The sequence below is a fragment of the Callospermophilus lateralis genome, chromosome 7 (assembly GCF_048772815.1).
Source record: "Callospermophilus lateralis isolate mCalLat2 chromosome 7, mCalLat2.hap1, whole genome shotgun sequence".
Taxonomy (NCBI): Eukaryota; Metazoa; Chordata; class Mammalia; order Rodentia; family Sciuridae; genus Callospermophilus; species Callospermophilus lateralis.
In genome coordinates this window covers 117691299-117710827 of record NC_135311.1, presented here as the reverse complement: position 1 = coordinate 117710827, position 19529 = coordinate 117691299, and the positions used below count along the sequence as shown (strand labels likewise).

Sequence of the window (19529 nt, the reverse complement as noted above, 5' to 3'; positions counted from 1 at the left end):
TGTATCTAACTCCATCTAGGCATGGTGATACTTGCCTATAATCCCAGCTATTCAGGAGGTGGAGGATCACAGTTTGAGTTCAAACCTGGGCAACTTATTGAGACCCAGTCTCAAAATAAAAAATAAATAGAGCTGGGATGTAATTCAGTGGCAGAATGTCTCTGGGTTCAATCCCCAGCACCAAGAAAAGAAAAAAAAAAAAGTCTAATTCCAAAGCCTGGGCTTATTCTGCCAATCACACCATCTTTCTCATCTCATTTCCTAAATTATGGAAAAGAACAAAATCAGGTTCAGGAAAGATGGGCCACAAATTTACAAACTCAGAATTTGCGATCCCTTTGCTTTTGAAAGTTAAGATATAGAACTGTCTGCAGGAGGAGGGAGAATGAGCTAGGAGGCAGTAGCTAGCAGGAAGTATGAGAATCTGAGCTAGGCTGGGGCAGCAGGGATGGAAAGGAGGATGTGGCTGTGGAAGGGCAGACTCTATGAACCTTAGAACAACTGGATGAAGATTAGGGAAGGGGAATCAAAGGTGGCACTCCGCTTCTGAGCCAAGGGAGTGGGGTAATGGTGCCCTTAAAAAAAAAAAAGCTGAAAGTTGGGACAGCATTTGAACTGCAGACGTGAATTTAGGAAAGACCTTGAGTTGTTCACCTGTGGGGGTGGGGGGGGTGGGGGGGTGGGGGGAGCATCCTTACGGAGAGTTACTTACAAGCAGGTGGAGCTGTGAGCCTGGGGGCAGTGTTGGGCAAGGGTAGAATAGAGGTTAGTCTCGAAGTCACAGACTAAGGAGGTGGTAGACAAAGTGGGGTGGGAGATGCCTAAAAAGCAGAGGGTGGACAGAGGCAGAAGGAGGCAGGAGTGGAGAGAGGTAGGGAGAAAGGAAGGAGTGAGAAGCCTTGAGATGGGCAAGGGAAGGGAAGGCCAGGATGAGGAGGAGCATGGAAGTGCAGGGAGGGTGTGGTATCCTGGGATGGGAGGGAACCTTTTGACAGTGTGTGGTGCTGAAGAAGTTGAGGATGATAAGGGTGGATAGAACTCTGGAACTGAGGTCAGGCTGAAACTGAGGCTTTGAGAGCAACTTCCTCTAGAGAAGCAAGAGACAAAACCATCTTCCTTCCTTCCTTCCTTCCTTCCTTCCTTCCTTCCTTCCTTCCTTCCTTCCTTCCTTCCTTCCTTCCTCCCTCCCTCCCTTCCTCCCTTCCTTCCCTCCCTCCCTCCTTCCTTTTTCCCTCCCTCCCTCCCCACTCCCTCCCTCCCTTCTTCCTTCCTTCCTTTCTTTCTTTCTTTCTTTCTTTCTTTCTTTCTTTCAGTATTGGAGACTGAACAAAGGGACACTCTGCCACTGAACTACATCCTGAGCCCTTTTCTAATTTTTATTTTGAGGCGGATTTCACTAAGTTGCCTAGTGATTTGCAATCCCTTTGCTTTAGCCTCCTGTCACTGGGATTACAAGTGTGCACCACCATGCCTGGCACCAAAATGTATTTAGAAAAAACTCATAACTGGGAAAGAATGGTAGCATCATTGTCTTCCTTGGTCCTTTTTTGGCAGTACTGGGGATTGAACTTAGGGATGCTCTACTACTACTCTATCATTTTATTTTATTTTTAAAGTTTTATTTAATTTATATCCATGTTTTTTAAAATATTTTTAATTGTAGGTAGACACAATACCTTTATTTTATTTATTTATTTTTATGTGGTGCTGAGGATCGAACCCAGCACCATGCTAGGTAAACACTCTACTGTTGAGCCACAAACCCAGCCCTTCATATATGTATGTTTGTATATTTTTATGTTTACTTTTTAACAAGGTCTTGCGAAGTTGCTGAGGCTGGCCTTGAACTTGCAAAAATCCTCCTGCCTCATCCTTTCGAGTTGCTGGGATTATAGCCTGCATGTGCCACTATGTTTGCCTTATACTGCATATAATCTGTCTGCATATACTATGTCTGCCTTTCCTTGGTCCATTTAAAAACTGTCTTATTAGATTGTGTATTATCAGATTATCAGAATGTGTATTATCATGGATTCAAACCATGATGGACATCACTCACTGGGCAAAGTCTCCACCCTCGTCTGCCCTGATGACCCATGTTTCCCAAGGTTAGAGCTGCAGAGTCCCTGCTGCCCACTCACTTACTCTGATGTGCAGGTCCTGGAAGAAGATGAGGAGTGTCTGACGGATCAGTTGGAACTCCCCAGCAGAGAGAGACCCGTACGCCTGCCAAAGGCAAAACAGAAAGGGGTGCTTCACTTTCACCTGTGGACAGGTGAGGGTGGGGGTGCCCAGGGATGGGAGATAGATAAGCAAGGAGAGGGGCAGCAGGAGTGCCAGCACCCTTCCTCCCCAGTGGAAAAGCCCTATTATACCACAGCAGAGCAGCGATACATTTTGTCTCCCCCATTTTCCACGCCTAGAGAGCTTGCTCCCCAAGGTTTAGCAAAATGAAACCAACTCCCTTTCAGGAAAGTTAGAAATGGCTACGCTCTGTACTGCTGCTTTTCCACTCATGAAGGTGACAGTGGAGGGCATAAGAGGATAATGCCTACTGTATTAACAAAATGGATACTTAAAGATTTTTGGAATGTTCTAGAAGGGTAGCTGCCTTTGTCATTCCTCACCCTGTTCTCTCTTACAGAGGAGTGAGGACAAGTTTGGGGGCTGAGAGGTGATAAACTGGTGGTACTCTTACATCTGTCAGCTGCCGGAAAGTCTCATCCACTTGGTTCAGGATGGTTGGGGAGTCTTGGATGAATCCCTTGATGGCATCTAAATGATTGAAAGTGACCAGCAGCACATCCTTGGGACGTGGACACAGCAATACTTGATATTTGAAAGCCATAGTCATCAGGTCATAGAGCTGTCAACCCATACAAAAACAAAATAAATAGGACCATAAAAGTAGATGTCAGGGTCTCTGGCAATGATTCAATTAAGCATTTACTGAAAACCAGCTCCGGGCTTAGCACACAGCTCAAATGACCATATCATCCAAGCCAAGATGCTTCTGAGAGTAAAAGGGGTGATATTAGTATTTAAGCTAGAACAACAGGAGTAACCTGGGGCATTCCTGGGAAAACCAGAATTTCCGATCATGTGACATTTAATGCTGATGGGACACATCTGTAACAATGTTGGCAGCTGTGGCGTCCTGGACTGGCCCTTGAACTTGAAGGAATGAAACCTGAATTCAAGTCCTCCTTTGCTGCTAACATTTTGTATGATCCTGGCCAAATTTCTTTTTCTTTTTTTTGAGATCCTGGGGATTGAAGAGGGCCTTGTACATGCTAAGTGTGCATTTTACCACTGAGCTACCCCTCAGCCCTGGCCAGCTTTCTTAATGTCTCTGAGCCTGCATTTTCTTCTGTTAAAACTACTACCCAATTTCCCAACATTGCAGGGTTGCTGAAAGGAATGAGATGATATATGTCAAAGTGGCAAGTAGAAGTTCTACAACTACATAAGACCACTTTTAAATGTGAACAGCATTTACTAAGATGGCAACAAGCCCCATGTGTGGTACAAACATCTAGGAAAGACCAAGGGGAGAAACTGGTGAAGATCAAACTGGTCAAGACAGGCTCTGTGGGCTGGGGATGTGGCTCAAGCGGTAGTGCGCCCGCCTGGCATGCGTGCGGCTGGGGTTCGATCCTCAGCACTACATACAAACAAAGATGTTGTGTCCGCCAATAACTAAAAAAAAAAATAAATAAAATAAATATTAAAAATTCTCTTTCTTTCTCTCTCTCTCTCTCTTAAAAAAAAAAAAAAAGACAGGCTCTGTGGCACAAGTGGACTGATATGGGTCTGAGGAAGTGTCAGGGTTCAGACTGGCCAAAGGAAAAGGAAAGGTGACTCAGTTGAGGGAATAGCGGCATGTGAGGGCCTGGAGGCACCAAGAAGCATGTCATTTTCTTAGGAGGAAGGGGTACAGTTCATGTTGGGGATGGTGGGAAATAAAGTTGGGAAGTATGGCAATGTCAGAATATTAAAAGTTTTGGAAAGGCAAGCAAAATAATTTAGAGTAAAAATGGTCGGGATTAGGGGACTATTGAAGTTTTCTGAGCTGACACGATCAAAGTGGTGATTAAACAAGATTAGTCACTCTGGCAATGAGATAGAGAGAAGAGAGGAACTAGAGTTAGGGGGCCAGTTAATACCTGGCTCCTACTAGGTGTGAATGGATGTCTACTGGTTAGACCAAGGAAAGAAATGTCACTGGCGTAATCCAAACCTAAGGCTAAAAGAGAAATGGTGGGAATGGAGAAGGCAGGAAAAGAAGATTGTGTTCCTTTGTTTTCTTCTTTTTCTTCACGTTGAGAAGAAAAAGCTGTTAGTACATGGTGACAGTCTGGCTAGATTTGGAGATGACAATGAGGGTGATCCAAATGGACTGCAGCATTTTCAGCCTAGCACCTAGGAGAGGGATGATGCCTCTAATGGACAGGAGATGGTGAAGCCAGAATTAGGCAGTCAGTGTAGGTAAATTGAGTCAGATTGGATCTAAGAGGCCAATTTTGAGTGAGTCTGGGAAGTTGGAGACTGTCCCCTGAGGGATCTTATCAAGAACCTGCCCCTGCTCCAATCTGTTCCCAAGGTTACCTGTCCTAGGAATCTCCCCTCCCTACAGGGAGCTATAAGGTTGTTAATGTGTCCTTGGCTGCTCCATCCTGCCCTTCCCCCTTCAGCCCACCTATTTCCCCCCTTTTGGCCATCCCACTGAGCATTCCTGGGCTTATTCAAGTACAAAGGAAGGAGAAAGATAAGGGGGAAAGCAGGAGAACAAAGGAAGCCTAGGACATATAAAAAGGGCAGAACACCTCGCTTCTTGGGATGCCAGGATACCAGCTATGGCCCCCTTCTCCCTCGCAGGAGAGGTCTATGTTGCCCCTTTTTAAATAAACCCTGCTTCATACGCTTGCCTTGGCTTGCTTCTCTATGTTAAGAATTCAACATGCGGGGAAGCAGGACAGGTCACCAATAACCCATAACCAGGGGTATCAGTGGGCGTGGAGGATAGGAGGAGGAAGGGGAGAAGATGATGTCTAGTATGGACATGTCTGGGGCAGGATTGAGAATATACACTACTATCATCTGAATGTTGTGTCAAGCACATGTGTATACATTCCTTCATTTGATAAGTACTTTATATTCACAAGAACTCCATGAAGTGGGTCTTATCCCAGTTCAAAAAAAAGGGAGGAAACTTGCCTAAGTTCACATAGCTGGAAAGTGGCAGCATGAGAATTGGGCTCAGGATGATCAGGCTTTTTTGTTCATTTGTGATGCTGGGGATTGCTCCTGGCACTGGGCAAACTAGGCAAGTACTCTACCACTGAGCTACTTCCCCAGCCCAAGATGACCAGATTCCAAGACACTTGCTAGACTCTTTACACACTCCCATTACTTCAACATGCAACCAAACATTTCCACTTAGAAAGTGGATTACACTAGGACAGCATGGTTCATGTATAGGGGTGTAGGATGGGGTGTACAATACTGAGATATAGACTTGAGACTCTGCCATTATTATCAAAATTTCAGTGCATGTTGTGTATAGGGGCCCTGTGATAGGAATAAATGATAAAAACACATATATGATGTAGAAATAAATGTTGAGAGTTATTCAGTAAATTTGGTCTCACAGCTAAGACTTGAAATAAGGAATTTTTCTTTTTTTCTTTTTTTTTTTTGGTAACAGGCATTGAACCCAAGGGTGCTTAACCACTAGGCCATATCCCCAGTCCTTTTTTTTACATTTTATTTAGAGACAAGTTCTTGCTGATTTGCTTAGGGCCTCACTAAATTGCTGAGACCAGCTTTGAACTTGTGATCCTCCCACCTCAGTCTCCTGAGCTGCTGGGATTACAGGTACATCACCACGCCCTGCTTTCAGGATTTTTTTAGTCTAAATGCTATGTTGATTCTAAACCTTCTCAAAGGCAGAGAGAAATGAGCAATAATTTTCAATAACTGGTCAAGTAGCTATAACTATCCTCATTTTTAAAATGCAGTTTTAATGGTTTTATTTAAATAAATGTGCACATGAGCCATCTACTCATTTTTCTCCCTGTGCAGCCTGGCACTGGGATTGGTGAATCTGATGGCCAGCTGAGCTGCTCTTTCCATAATGGTGTTGCGGTTCTTGGGAGAAACCCTGAGCATTCTCAGCACAGTTAGATTTGCTGCACACTAGCAGCACTTCTGGCTCCTTTTGGCCTGGGAGCTTCCAGAAGACACAGGGCAGCATGTGCTTTGTTTTCTTCTTGTTCCTATAACCAATGCTGGGCACCAAGATCTGGACCCTTAGGCTGGCGGTGTGGCTCAGTGGTACAGTACTTGCTCCCTGTCCCCCAAATCTGGGCTAAATGGCACTGGGTGAACTTCTTGGTCCTGTTTTTGATGATCTTGGGATTTGTGAGAGGTCTGAGAGTGACTGTGATGCCGAGTGGGAGATGGCTGCCACCTGCTTGGGCAGGCAGAGGAAGAGGAGGAAGTCTGTATCTCAGTATTGTCCACCCCTCATTGTACAGTGAGAAAACAGGCTCAGGGAGATAAAGTAACTTTCCAGAGAAAAGTGGCAGGAGGTTAAGAGGGTGTAGTTAAAGGTATTCTGTCTCTCTGAGGCTTCTTCAAGGTACCAAGAATAAGTGAATTGATTTTGCACATCTACTACTGGTTGTCAATCCTCATGATTTTAAAAAATGCACATAATGGAAGATATTAAAATGGACTTGTTATTACAGTTACAAAGACTATACGAGATTTCACAAGTTTCCCCCTAACAGCCTATTCTGTTTCAGGCTCCCATCCAGGATACCACATTATATTTAGTTGTCATATCTTCCTGGGATCCTGTTGGCTATAAAAGTTTTTCTGACTTTTCTTGTTTTTGGTAACCTTGATATTTTAAATACCAGTCAGGTATTTCTATCATGACAATGACATTTGTTTGATGCTTTTCTTATAGTTAGACTGGGACTATGGGTTTGGGGAGGAAGACTACAGAGATGAGGCACCCTTTTCATCCTACATGACAGGGTACACACTATCAACATGACACATCACTGTTGTGTGAATATTGACCCCCTGAGTGAGGTCATTTGTCAGGTTTTTGCACTATAAAGCTAATTGTTTTCTCCTTTTTTTTTTTTTTTTCCCCATAACTTATTCTTTGAAAGGAAGTCACTAAGTGCAGCCCATACTTCATGAGCAGGAGTAATGCTTTCCCCCCCGAAGGTAAAATATCCTGGTAAAACATCTGGAATTCTTCTAAAAATACTTGTTTATCCTCTGCCACTTTTTTATGTGATATTATTTTAAAAATCAGCTGGTGTGATGGCACAGCTACTTGGGAGGCTGAGGCAGGAGGATGATAAGTTCAAGGACAGTGAGACAATCTTGTCTCAAAACAAAATAAAGAGTTGGGATGTAGCTCAGTGGTAGAGCATCCTGGGTTCTATCTAGAGTACTGAGAAAAGAAAAAGAAAAACAAAAAACAAATAAAAACCAGAGTGCCTAATTTGTTTCCCAAATGGCTATGTTCATGCTATAAGTTAAGACTGCTTGTTTTTTAATTTGCCCTATATTTATTTATTGTAGTACTGAGGATTGAATCCAGGGTGCTTCACCACTGAGCTACATCCCTAGCCATTTTTATTTTTTATTTTGAGATAGTTTCTTCTTTTTTTTTTTTTTTTTTTTAAGGGGTATGGCTACTGAGGATTGAACCCAAGGGTGGTCAACCACTGAGCCACATCCCCAGCCCTTTCTTGTATTTTATTTAGAGACAGGATCTCTGAGTTGCTGAAGGCCTCGCTATATTGCTGAGGCTGGCTTTGAACTTGTCCTCCTGCCTCAGCCTCCCAAACTGCTGGTATTACATGAGACAGGGTCTTTCTAAATTGGCCAGGCTGGCCTTGAACTTGTAATCCTCCTGCCTCAGCCTACTGAGTTGCTGGGATTGTAGATGTGAAGCCTCACATTGGGCTTAATTTGCTTAAAAAGATGTCTGGTTTCCTCACTGCAGATTTGAAATTTGTTATAAATGAAACAGAATTAAGTTTTGAGGTTGTGTTTGGGGTTAGACATAGGTTCCAGACTCATAATGATGGGTATGAAACCAGTACTCTCTTTGGGCAGGTGGAATGACATAAACCAATGGAGAGGTTGGTGTGGATGACTTCTGAGGTTCTTCCCAACTTTAAAAGTCAGCAATCATTACTAATATTTATAAGTGCCTATTTTTTTTTGCAAGGCACCATTGCAAATATCATCTCATTTGAACCCGGTCTTGATCATCCACGAAAGGTGCAAGAAATGCAGCTATGATGACAGTAGCTGTCTGCTCACCTTATCCATGCTGGCCTGGTTCAGTCTCATAATGGAGGCGTGAGCCAGGCGGTTGTAGACAGTCCTTAGGGCCTTCTTGGAGTAGAGCTCTTGGGGTTTGAATAACTCCTCCATAAACTTTCTGTTGAACATGGTTGAAATGATGTCATTCAGTACTGCAGAGACCAGAGAGAATACAGCTGAGCAAGGAAGGTACCAGAGGGAGCTTTAATCAGAAATGCTCTCTGGGTACGAAGTGGGCAGCGGGGCATATATGGAATTGGTTGCTGTGTGCGTGGTGTGATCAGTTCACACAGGGACCAGGAGGAAGCAGGGCTCCAGAGTGCTTGGTGATACCATTTCAGACAAACATCCAAGATGACAATTTACAAGTGGGTTGCGCTTCAGAGGTTACAAACCAATTTCACAAACATTATCTGACTTGATAATAAAGGAAATGTTTCTTCTTTCCTTGAAAAAAACATTTCTGTAGCATTTTAGATTAGAGCTTTTCCTTAAAATGAGAAATAGCACATTTTCAAAAAAGCTAATGTGGACATTTTTACTTAAAATTAAATTTCATAAAAATGGGACAAACAATGGTAATTGATTTAAAAAAACATTTTATAGAAATAGACATAGCTATCCATTGTTTATAGATTAAAACATTTCTCATGTTTCTACAAGAAATATAATTTAAGATATCTTGGTGTATAATATTGATTTTATACCATAGTCGAATATCTCAAACTGTTGTTCAAATAAAAATTTCCATCTGGTGAGAGTAAAAGGAATATGTAAACCAAAGTGCTATAATTTTAGATCCTCATTCATTTAGATATCTTCACTACTAGGTTATTCTTAATTAAGCCAGTTATTCTGGCCTAAAGGTGAGAGTTTGCAGATGTCAAGAAAATACATTCATAGTAATTAAAATCTGAAAGAAAACTGGGCTGTAAATAATTATACAAAGTCAATTATTCAACATGAGTGATGAGTGATTATTTCTGAAAGCCATAAACTCTTCCTTCTTTCGTGGAACACCTGGGACATGCCAGTGCCTGGCTGAGGCTGGGAACCTGTCGAGTGACGGCAAGGCGGAGCAGGGGCTTATTATTTCAGGCTCTCTACCTGTAGTAACTGACATGAGTACCTGAGGGCTCAGACCAGCATTTGAAAGCACCTCAAGGCATTTTATAGGGGAAGGGAAGCTGGGGGCTGGCTGTACTTAAATGGAAAGACTTCAGAGAGTGGGGAGAGGGGACACAAAGGGCTGACCAACTGTGACTCCTTATAGAAGTGCTAAACTGACACTTGACCTTTGGATTTTACTCTAGACTCCATCCTGTTCCTCAGAGAGGAAAAAACAGGTTCATTACCAACAAGGATGTTCCTCAAGTCTGACAATTCAACCACCACAGCGCACCCTTAGCAGGAGGAACACACCCCCAGGTGGGCAGCTCAGAGACACAGGGACCCTCTGGTTTGTCGCAGGCCTGGCTGTTTCCCTTTGACCAAAACAAGCAAAGACCTGCATAAACTGGATTTTCTAACTTCTTACCACAGCCTGTATATATAATGCAGAATTTACTGGGTACAGTGGTGTACCCTGTAATCCCTGCGGCTCAGGAGGCCGAGGCAGGAGGATTGCAAGTTCAAGCCTAGCCTCAGTAATTTAGTGATTTAGTGAGACCCTAAGCAATTAGTGATACCCTGTCTCAAAAATTAAAAAAGGGCTGGAATGTGGTCCAGTGGCTAAGCATTCGTGGGTACAAAAAAAAAAAAAAAAAAAAAAAAAAAAAAAAAGAGAGAGAGAGAGAGAGAAAGAAAAAAAGCAGAATTTGTGAGGAAATAGATACAACTGAAAAGCCATACATATGTCCTCAGAAGAGAGAATGTGAAGGAATTTCCATGATTTCTGTAGGTAAGCATAGGAGTGCCAAAGGGGAAGAATTTGAGTTAAAGCCTCCTGTGGGCTGTGATGGGCTAATGCTTACAAAGGACTGAGTCCTTTCTCTAGGGTCTTTGAGCTCTTACCAGGATCCAGGAAAGTAGCTTAGCCCAAATTGATTCTAAAAGAAAGAGAACCCAAGGTGATTGTTAGCTATTTGGGTAAAGCAAAAAGAAAATGAAGCCTTTCCCCTGGGAGGTGAAGAAGCTCTATATCACCATAGCTCCCGGCACAAGAGCTGCCGAAGATTCACCGCTGAGGAGAGGACAGTGGGTCTGCTCCTTCCGGCAGAGCAGTGCACATACATGCCCTCAAAGAGGGAAAGAAAGTTATATGGTTGGGCCCTGGGATCCCACTTCACAAGCTATTCTCTGGAAGGAATGCGGAGGCACAATTAACATGTTTTCTTCTCCTTGTGACTTACTTTCCCTGGCACTCAGCTGAGGCAGGCCTACTATGTGCCAGACATTGAGGTAACACCATGGGCAGAGGAAGAAGATGTTAGCCTTGCCCTGCAATGAGCCCATGTCATATTTACACCTGAACATAGTTTTTTTTTTTTTTTTTTGCTTTGAGCTTTCTTCTTTTTAAAAATTAATTTCTATTGGTACATTATAATAGTAATATAATATGTACTAGTGGATTAATTTGTGGCAATCACACATGCACATAATTCCCCAGTACCTCCCCTTTTCTTCCCCCTATTCCCTTCCTCTACTGGTCTTCCTTCTGTGTCCATGAGATAGCTCCCCACAACATTCCTCCTGCTTTTCCCCCACTTTTTTCTCTCCAGCTTCCACATATGGGAGAAAATATACAATCCTTGGTTTTCTGAGTCTGGCTTATTTTGCTTAACATAATGCTCTCAAATTCCATCCATTTTTCTGCAAATAACATAATTTAGTTCATTTTTGTTTTGGTACTGAGGACTGAACTCAGGGGTACTTTACTACTGAGCCACATCCCCAGCCCTTTTTATTTTTATTTTGAGACAGGGTTTCACTAAGCTGCTTAGAGCCTTGCTAAGTTGCTGAGGCTGGTCTTGAACTTGGGATCCTCTTGCCTCAGCCTTCTAAGTCTGTGGGATTAAAGGCATGTCCCACAGCACCTGGCCATAATTTAGTTCTTTATGGCCAAGTAAAACTCCATTGAGTGAATATATACCACATCATCTTTATTTATTTATTTATTTATTTATTTATTTATTTATTTTTTTGTTGATGGGCACCTGGCTGATTCCATAACTTGGCTATTGTGGAACAACAGTTCTAATCACACTCTTAGTTTGTCTTGGTTAGTTTTTGGCACTCAAATGAGATTTGCATATTTCTAAGCTGGAACACAGTGGAGCCCTGAGCTCATCAGGAAGAGGCTAAGGCAGGGGACAGAAGGTTTTTTTTTTTTTTTTTTTTTTCACAGACAGAAGGGGTTTTTTCACAAATATATCAGGAGAGTGGTAGCAGGGCTCTTAAAATATCAGGTTTCTAGCATATGCCTGTAATCTCAGATTTTCAGAAGGCTGAGGCAGGAAGATCACAAATTAGCAAGTTCCTATCTCAAAATAAAAAATAAAAAGACTGGGGATGTAGATTAGTGGTAGAGCACCCCTGGGTTCAATTCCTAGTAAAACACACACACACACACACACACACACACACACACAAATAATAAAATGAAATAAAAATAAAAGTGGCTGGGGATGTGGCATAGTGATAGAATGATCCTGGGTTCAATCCCCAGTACTGAAACAACAACAATAACAAAACAAGCCATCAAGCTTCTAGTCTTGGAATCAAATGCTAAAGTCAGTTTATTATTTTTGAACATTTAGATTAAAAAAATTCCAGTGATTAAATTATGCATATGAAAACTCTCAAGATCTACAATTTGCACTTAAAATTCTGCCCTGCCTCAAGGGATGAGCCAAAAATTGCTCAAGAGAGGTGTCAAAGGATGGTTATGAAATATAATAAAAGCATATCAAGCAAGCACTTCAATTGGGCTTCTCTTTGAGCCCAGTCTGATGAAATAATTATCCTGATGGAAGCAATAGAATTTTTAATCAATTACCTCTGCTCTAAATTCACTTGTTTATGGGAACATGCAATTGGAGTTAAGGATAAAAGAAGTTAGGAAACTCTGCTGGAGAGTTACCTAGTTTTGAATCCTTACCATGTTCCACCACCTGGCTTAGAACTTTATATATATTACCTCATTTAAATTCCAGGACAACTCTGATTATTATCCTCATTCTATTGAGGAGGAAAATTGAGTCTTAGTTTCAAATCCAACATCAGAAGCTGGGGATGTAGCTCAATGGTAAAGCTGCTAGTCTACCAGACATAAGTGAGGCCCTGGGTTCAATCCCTAATAACACACACACACACACACACACACACACACACACAAATTAAAATCCAAAGTCACACAGTTAGTGGTAGAGTTGAAATTAGAATGGGGTCTGTTTATTCAACACCTGTGCTCTTAGGTATTAAATGTCTTCTCCCCAGCATATCTGGTGTGATAAAAGCCTTTAAATATTGAGGAAGATGTCTGATGACAGGCATAAACCACACCCAAGTGTCAAATGATGTAAAGGTATTGGACATAGCAAGGCTGAGAAAAGCTAAGGTTTTATTCTGAGCAGTTGACAACATTTTCAGGTTTGCTGCTAGTTGTGTGTGAAGAGGAAACAGAAGATTTAGCATGATAAGGCTACTGCATGCATGATGTCACCCCATGTGCCCACGATCCTGGCAGCCATGCAGCCACATGCTTCCATGATTCTCTGTTGCTCAATAGGTATCTCTGTGTGCTAAGAATGGCTTGGGGAGGGTCACTAATTTTGAAGCACAATTCTTTGGTTATATGATACTATAATAAAGTTGTTTTAGGACTACCACATAGGACACCCTACCCAGGAGTGGAGCTTTGCCTAGCTGCCCCTAATATGATTGTAACTATAAGAGGAGAAAGTTCCTTTAGATGTAACGTGGCCCTTTTGCCAAAATTTGCTTGGTTTTCATCTTACACAATGTGTTTATTCCTCTTAAGTAAAAGATTCAAATGTATATCCCATGTCTCAGCTACAGATAAACTCATGCCTATTTTCTTACTTAGAAATATTTAGAGTGGTCCCACTTGGCCCCACTGATGATAGACTGGGTGAACCTGTGGATACAGACTGAATACATGCAGCCCAGAGATAGCATACCTCGTTTTCTGTCCACCTCTGTCCATTCATCTACATGAAGCATATAAAAAGAAAACACCAGTTCATGAAGCAAGAACATTGTTTTCATGGAGGCTTTGCAAATACCAATCCAATTATCGAGTCTACAAAACTTTATTTTTTCATGTTTGTATTTAATGTCCAATGTGAATGCTGACTTCCATTCGAAACTTTAAAAAGTTTAAAAGTTTTAAAAACTAGATAAATAATAATATCCCAAGACAAACAAACAAACAAACAACACAAAGAAAGTCAAGGTCTCATAGGGAGTAGTCTAGGACAAAAGGAAACTCAGGAGGGCCAAACCTCCAGGCTCACCTTGGGAGCTCTGGAAGTCATCCTCCCCAATGCTTTATAAGAACACACGTCACCCACAGCAGGCCTTTAACAACACTAACACCCCAAGGAAAAATAATCCAAGAACAGGCAGGAAAAGGGGTCTTCGTACACAATCTGATTTTTTATTAGTGTAAAATTTCCTCTTCTTGAGTACAGTTGGAACTGTTTGGAAAACGTGAAATATGAATTAAAAGGAAATTATGGGGGCTGGGGATGTGGCTCAAGCAGTAGCGCGCTCGCCTGGCATGCGTGCGGCCCGGGTTCGATCCTCAGCACCACATACAAAGAAAGATGTTGTGTCCGCTGAAAACTAAAAAATAAATAAATATTTTAAAAAAAGGAAATTATGTAAATATTTGTTTCAGTTTTCTTCTTTATATATGGATGCATGATCTCCATGCAAAAAGAAGAAACTAAAGATGTAAACACTACTATGCTTCTGAAGAAAGAAAGCTTCTGAAAACTAAGGCAGTCAGGGAGAGGCTAAGAGGACACGAAATTAGGAAAAATGTACTTGATTAGAAAGATCTGTGAGAAGCAAGACTTTTGTAGGGTGAGACCTGGCTCTACCACTGACTAGCTACACATACTTCAAGCAATTGTTTAACTTCAGTCTCCTCAAACAGGGATCATATAGCATGTACCTCATAGGGTTGGGGGGATAAATGGATAACACACATCATATACTTGACTGAATTCTTTTTTAGTTCCATTTTTTTTTTTTTTTTCCTACTGAGGGTCTTTGGATTCTACCTAAGGATGAATTTTTTTTCTTTATTTTTTGGGGGGAGATTTCCTTTTAGAAAAATCACCCTCAGATAAACAGAGTTCTACACAGATCCACGTTTTAAAAACACTTTAGCACATGCCTTCCCTACACAACACCAAGAGCTCCTTCTACAAAAGCAGTCTGCAAATACACCCAGGGCCACGTCCCTTTGGCCACAAAGGGTCAAGACTCTTCTGGGAAAAGTCACCATCTTTCTCCCCCAAGAATCACAGGCTCTTGGAGAGAACATATCGGGCAAGCAGCACCAAGTTTGGCCTTCTTAAAGCAAGTCTGTTTTCTTGGACATAATGTCACATCTCCATCTTTCAGTTATTCCACAGGTGGTCTAGCACAGTGATTGGAGAAGGGGAGTTTTGATCTTTCTGAAGGTCTGTTTGAGGACAGTGGCGCTGCAAGGGGCCCTTCTTCTCTCAGGGATGTGGACTATCTACTGAAAAGGAGATGGAACTGAACAGCGCCTGCTGTGGGGCCCTGGGACACTCCCGCTGGCAAGGAGGCGCCAGCAGAGGGCTCTGCAGTGCCGTGAGCTCCCAGAGTCCTTCCTACTGAGGATCCAGGCCAGAGACACCATGCTCCATTTTTCTATTATTTCTCCAGATGACTCCTTTGTGACAATTCTACTTATGTTTTGAGTGGGAGGCAACCCAAAGGCTATTGAGGGCTGACTGTGAAATTGGAACTAGAAATACAGAAACAGAACCTCACCACCACTTGGTTGCTCAGTACTCCACTGGGATCTGCATGTCTTGAAAAAATCGCTTCAAGGCCCCCAAGCCTCTGTTTCCTCTCCTGTACAGGAGGAATGTAAATGAAGTGCAACGGGATCTAATTTGTGAGTGTCTCTAAGAGGCCAGGAGTGAGGCAAAGGTAGCTTTTATTGTTTTTGCAATTGCTTCAAATGTGGGACAACATTCAATATGCAACACTCAGAGTTGCCCCATAAAAAGCGCGCTTCCTTCTGCTGAATGCTAAGCTAGAGCAGCCTCGTGAGGGAGCTGCAACCCTGGCATCAGCCTTGCGGGAACAGGGATGGCCTCCAGGAGACCAATTAGTTGTGTAAGATAATGAAAACATCTAGAAGAAATACGATTTCCATTCAAGGCTTCCACAAGGGCTAGTTTACCATGTCTGGTGTTTTATAGGCCTGTGTATGGCGTCTAGCAGCTCTGGCTCCTGCTCCTGTAGTCACATCAACACTAACAGTGAAATAGATGAGGGGTTCTCAGCTTTTTGAACCCTGTGCTCTCTAGCTGGCTTTCTCTGTTGCCTACAGATCCTGTCCGCTGGCTACTTTCTGTTATTTCCTTTGTAAGATCAGTAGGCATATTGGATATCTTTTTTCCAAAGCTTCCCCTTTCCTCCTGATCTAACAAGCCCCATAAAGATTCTGATATAGTCCCCCCCAGATATGGCAGCATAGTGCAGCAATTAAGGGCACAGGGGTTAAGACTATGTGTTCTAGAACCTGATGTTCTGGGTTTTGTAAATTCTTTACTTCTGCTCTTACCAGCTATGTAAACCTGGGCAAAGTAGCTTTAGTTTCCCCTCTAACATATAATGTTACCTATGTGGATAGAATAGTGTGGGCACTAAGGTATTTAAGAGGAGTCTTTGGTAAATGGTAAAATCTTCATTTAAAAAATTATCTTTTCATTTATTGTCATTAGGAAGATAGAGCCCCAGTTTTAGAATCAGTTACTTGGACTGACTGACCAATAGCCCTACCTCCAGGGAAAGCATACAAGGGCTGGATCAGGTTCCACCCAGCATCTTGCACAGTGTGACATCAAACACTATGGGGAACGAATGTATGACAGCGAGTTACTATAGAAGGCTGAAATTCCCTAAAATTGAATCTTGAAAAACTGGAGGGACTATAGCTCTTAAAGACAATTAAAGACAAAACCAGTCCTTTTATTCACAGGGCCTTACCCAGATCTCCTCTTGAAAGATAACACCTATGATTCATTATGCTAAACATGTTAAATACACTGTCTCATTCAATCGTTACAACTTTGTTTTCAGGTATGTATATATTATTACTTTTTTTTTTTTTTTTTTTAAAGAAGAGGCTTATAGAGGTTACATCCCAAGGTCATGCAACTAGTTAAAATAGCAAAGCTGCAAAGCTGGCATTGGACCCAGATCCAAGTGACTCCAGAGAATATTCTCTTAATTACTAATTTACACTGTATTTTCCAAGATGCAGACTACTAGTAGAAAACCATGGTCTGTTATCCCACTGGTGCCATTAGCCTGAATGAAATCACATCACATAGGCACCAAGGTAAACAACTCTCTTCAGAAAAAAATGACAATGCCATATAAAACTGCCAATTTAGATTATTGGTTCAACAAACATTTACGGAACACTGATTTATTCTGGTCCAGGCATTGCTAGGCATTGCAGTGCAAAGATGAATAAGAAAATCAGGTGGGGGAGACATACACAGATCTTTCTCACATAAGATGGTCAAATGATTAGGCAGAAGCAGGTGTGGAGGGCTACAAGAGCTAAGGTGATATATAGGCAGGTCCCTTGTGGGGAGGCCTCCTGAAGAACGATGATTCTTCAGTTGAATGGTGCAGAATGGAAGGGGAAGAATGGAGAGATGGGGATTACAAGAATGGAGACATGAAGAAACATGGCTTCAGTGGAGATCTACAAGTAGTTTGATGTTATTAGGATATGAAGTAGGAGACAGCCAGTGGTGGGAGATCAGATCCGGATGGGCCCCAAAATGTGCGGCACAGGGACTTGACTTCCACCCAGAGAGCAGAAGAAAACTGACAAAGGGTTTTATTTTATTTGGTACTGGGGATTGAACCCAGGGGTGCTCAACTACTGATCTATATACCCAGCCCTTTTTATTTTTTATTTTGAGACAGGGTCTTGCTAAGTTGCTTAGGGCCTCGTTAAATTGCTGAGGCTGGCTTTGAACTTGCCAGGTGTGATAAAGGGTTTTAAGCAGGGGGAAGTCTGAACAGATCTAGATAAAATCTGGATAAAATCCAGAAAGCCCACTGGCAGTAGTGTGCAAAATGAATGGATGGGGTGTGCTCTAGGAAGTTCTCTTATCTTTTTATTCACGCACTTGGAATCACACAAATACAATAATTAATATCTGAATATGTATATATAACATCAGTTGGGCATAGACTTTTGTAGAGAATAGATGTTTTAATCAGTGGTCATACCAATTGCCTTGATATCAACTTTTCCTCCTCCACTTTGAATTTTAATAGTTCCTTCTAATTTAATCAGAAAATTTGGTGAAAACAGTTATTTGCTGAGAGATGAGGAAAAGAGAGTGTGGAAAAGAGTGGCAGACTGTTCTGGGTTGTCACTGCTCTGGGAATTACATGAGGCATATATGGAAACTAGATTCTGCAATTTAGAAGCTCTAGTAAAATATTTTCACAATTGCATTCCCCTCCAACACTTGTTAAGGCAAAGACATGACTTCCTTATGTTTTCTTACTTATCTTCACTATATTAGAACCCATTTCTTTTTCTTCTCTTTTTTCATTCTTCTTTTTTTTCTTTTTCTTTCTTTTTTTCTTTTTTTGGTACTGGGAATAAACCCAGGAGTGCTCTACCACTGAGCTACATTCTAGCCCCTTTTATTTTTTATTTTGAGACAGGGTCTCAGTAAGTTGCAGAGACTGGCCTCTAACTTGAGATTTTCCTTTCTTAGCCTCCCGTGTCGCAGGCATGGGCCATTGCGCTGGGCTTAGAATCTTACATTTCTAGAAATGTCTTCTGAAATGAGCAAGACTGATTCCCAGCTTATGCGGGAGGGCACAACATAGAGAAATGGAGAATCAGAACCTTTTCCTGGAGGTTAAAGAGGATGCTTGGTCTGGCGAAGGATATGTTGCTAGATGGTGAGCAGCTGGGACTCACTTTTGGAAGGGACCTATTTTCAAGGGAAATTGTTAGATCACCTCTTCCATTTGGAGGAATAGGGAAATTAGGCAGGCTAGGGACTCTAATTATATCCAATGGAGGTGTTAAATTCCAATGGAAGACGCTTTTGGAGAATTTGACTTTTTTTTGGAGAATTCTCCAACTGGATGGGAGTTGTGGCTTGTGAGAAAGGTCTCTGACTATAGGGGTGAAGTGTGCAAGGAGTGTGGGCCTGGTTGAGGAGTTGGGCTGAAGGGTGCAGGTCTGGCTGTGGGTGTTAGAGTGCGGGCGAGGGAACCCGGGTGCGGGTCTGGTGTGTTGCCCGGCGCCTCTCACCTTTTCGGGCTTTGTCTCCGGGGATGTTCTGGGCCCGCAGCCGCTGGTCCAGGATGTAAAGCATCTCCCCGCCCAAGTTCAAAAATAGCAGAGGTAGCGTCCGCACAGACATGGTGCCGGAAGCCAGTAGGGCAGGTGAGGAGCCCTGGGGCACTGTAGACAGGGGCCCGGAGGCCCAGCCGCGTCTTGTAGCCTGGTTGCTAAGACGACGCAGCGGACGGGAAGAGCGAGCCAATAAGAAGACAGTTTGGTGAGAGGTGCCCTGAGGGCGGACGCTCATTGGGTTGGGCGGCAGCGACCGCCCTGGGGATTGGTCCGAGCCGTGCCGGAGGGTCATTGGCTTGCTTTGGGGCGCGCTGGTTTGGATTTTCTTAAGCGGCGGTGGCCGCAGCCACCGTCCAGAGGCGGTCCTTCGGCCCGCGCAGCCCGCCGGGTCGTGCCTCATCCCTTCCGGCCTTGCCGGCAGTGAGCGAGGAGAGCCCCAGCAAAACGTCTCGCGGGCCGACTCCGCTCGGACTGTCCTGGGCTGCCCTGTTCCGCGGTCTCCTTGTTGGGTGACTTCGGGTAGGTTTTTGAGCCTCGGCTAACTCGTTGGTAAAATTGAGGTAACGCCCACCTCTGAAGAGGAAATCAG

General features: G+C 42.8%; 1 protein-coding gene across 2 annotated transcripts in view; it reads right to left on the bottom strand.

Moving 5' to 3' along the window:
- Oscp1 (organic solute carrier partner 1) overlaps window positions 1-19084 on the bottom strand; it is a 33335-nt gene extending 14251 nt beyond the window's left edge. For both annotated transcript variants that reach the window (XR_013091930.1, XM_076862956.1), the window contains exons 1-4: window positions 18896-19084; window positions 8359-8513; window positions 2699-2866; window positions 2146-2226 (exon numbers count right to left, since the gene is read on the bottom strand). Coding sequence is in view for 1 of the 2 variants with exons in the window: in XM_076862956.1 (XP_076719071.1) it covers window positions 2146-2226; window positions 2699-2866; window positions 8359-8513; window positions 18896-19007 (516 nt within the window). In the remaining variant the exon portion in view is untranslated. The remainder of the gene's footprint in view (window positions 1-2145; window positions 2227-2698; window positions 2867-8358; window positions 8514-18895) is intronic.
- Between the last annotated feature and the right edge of the window lie 445 nt (window positions 19085-19529).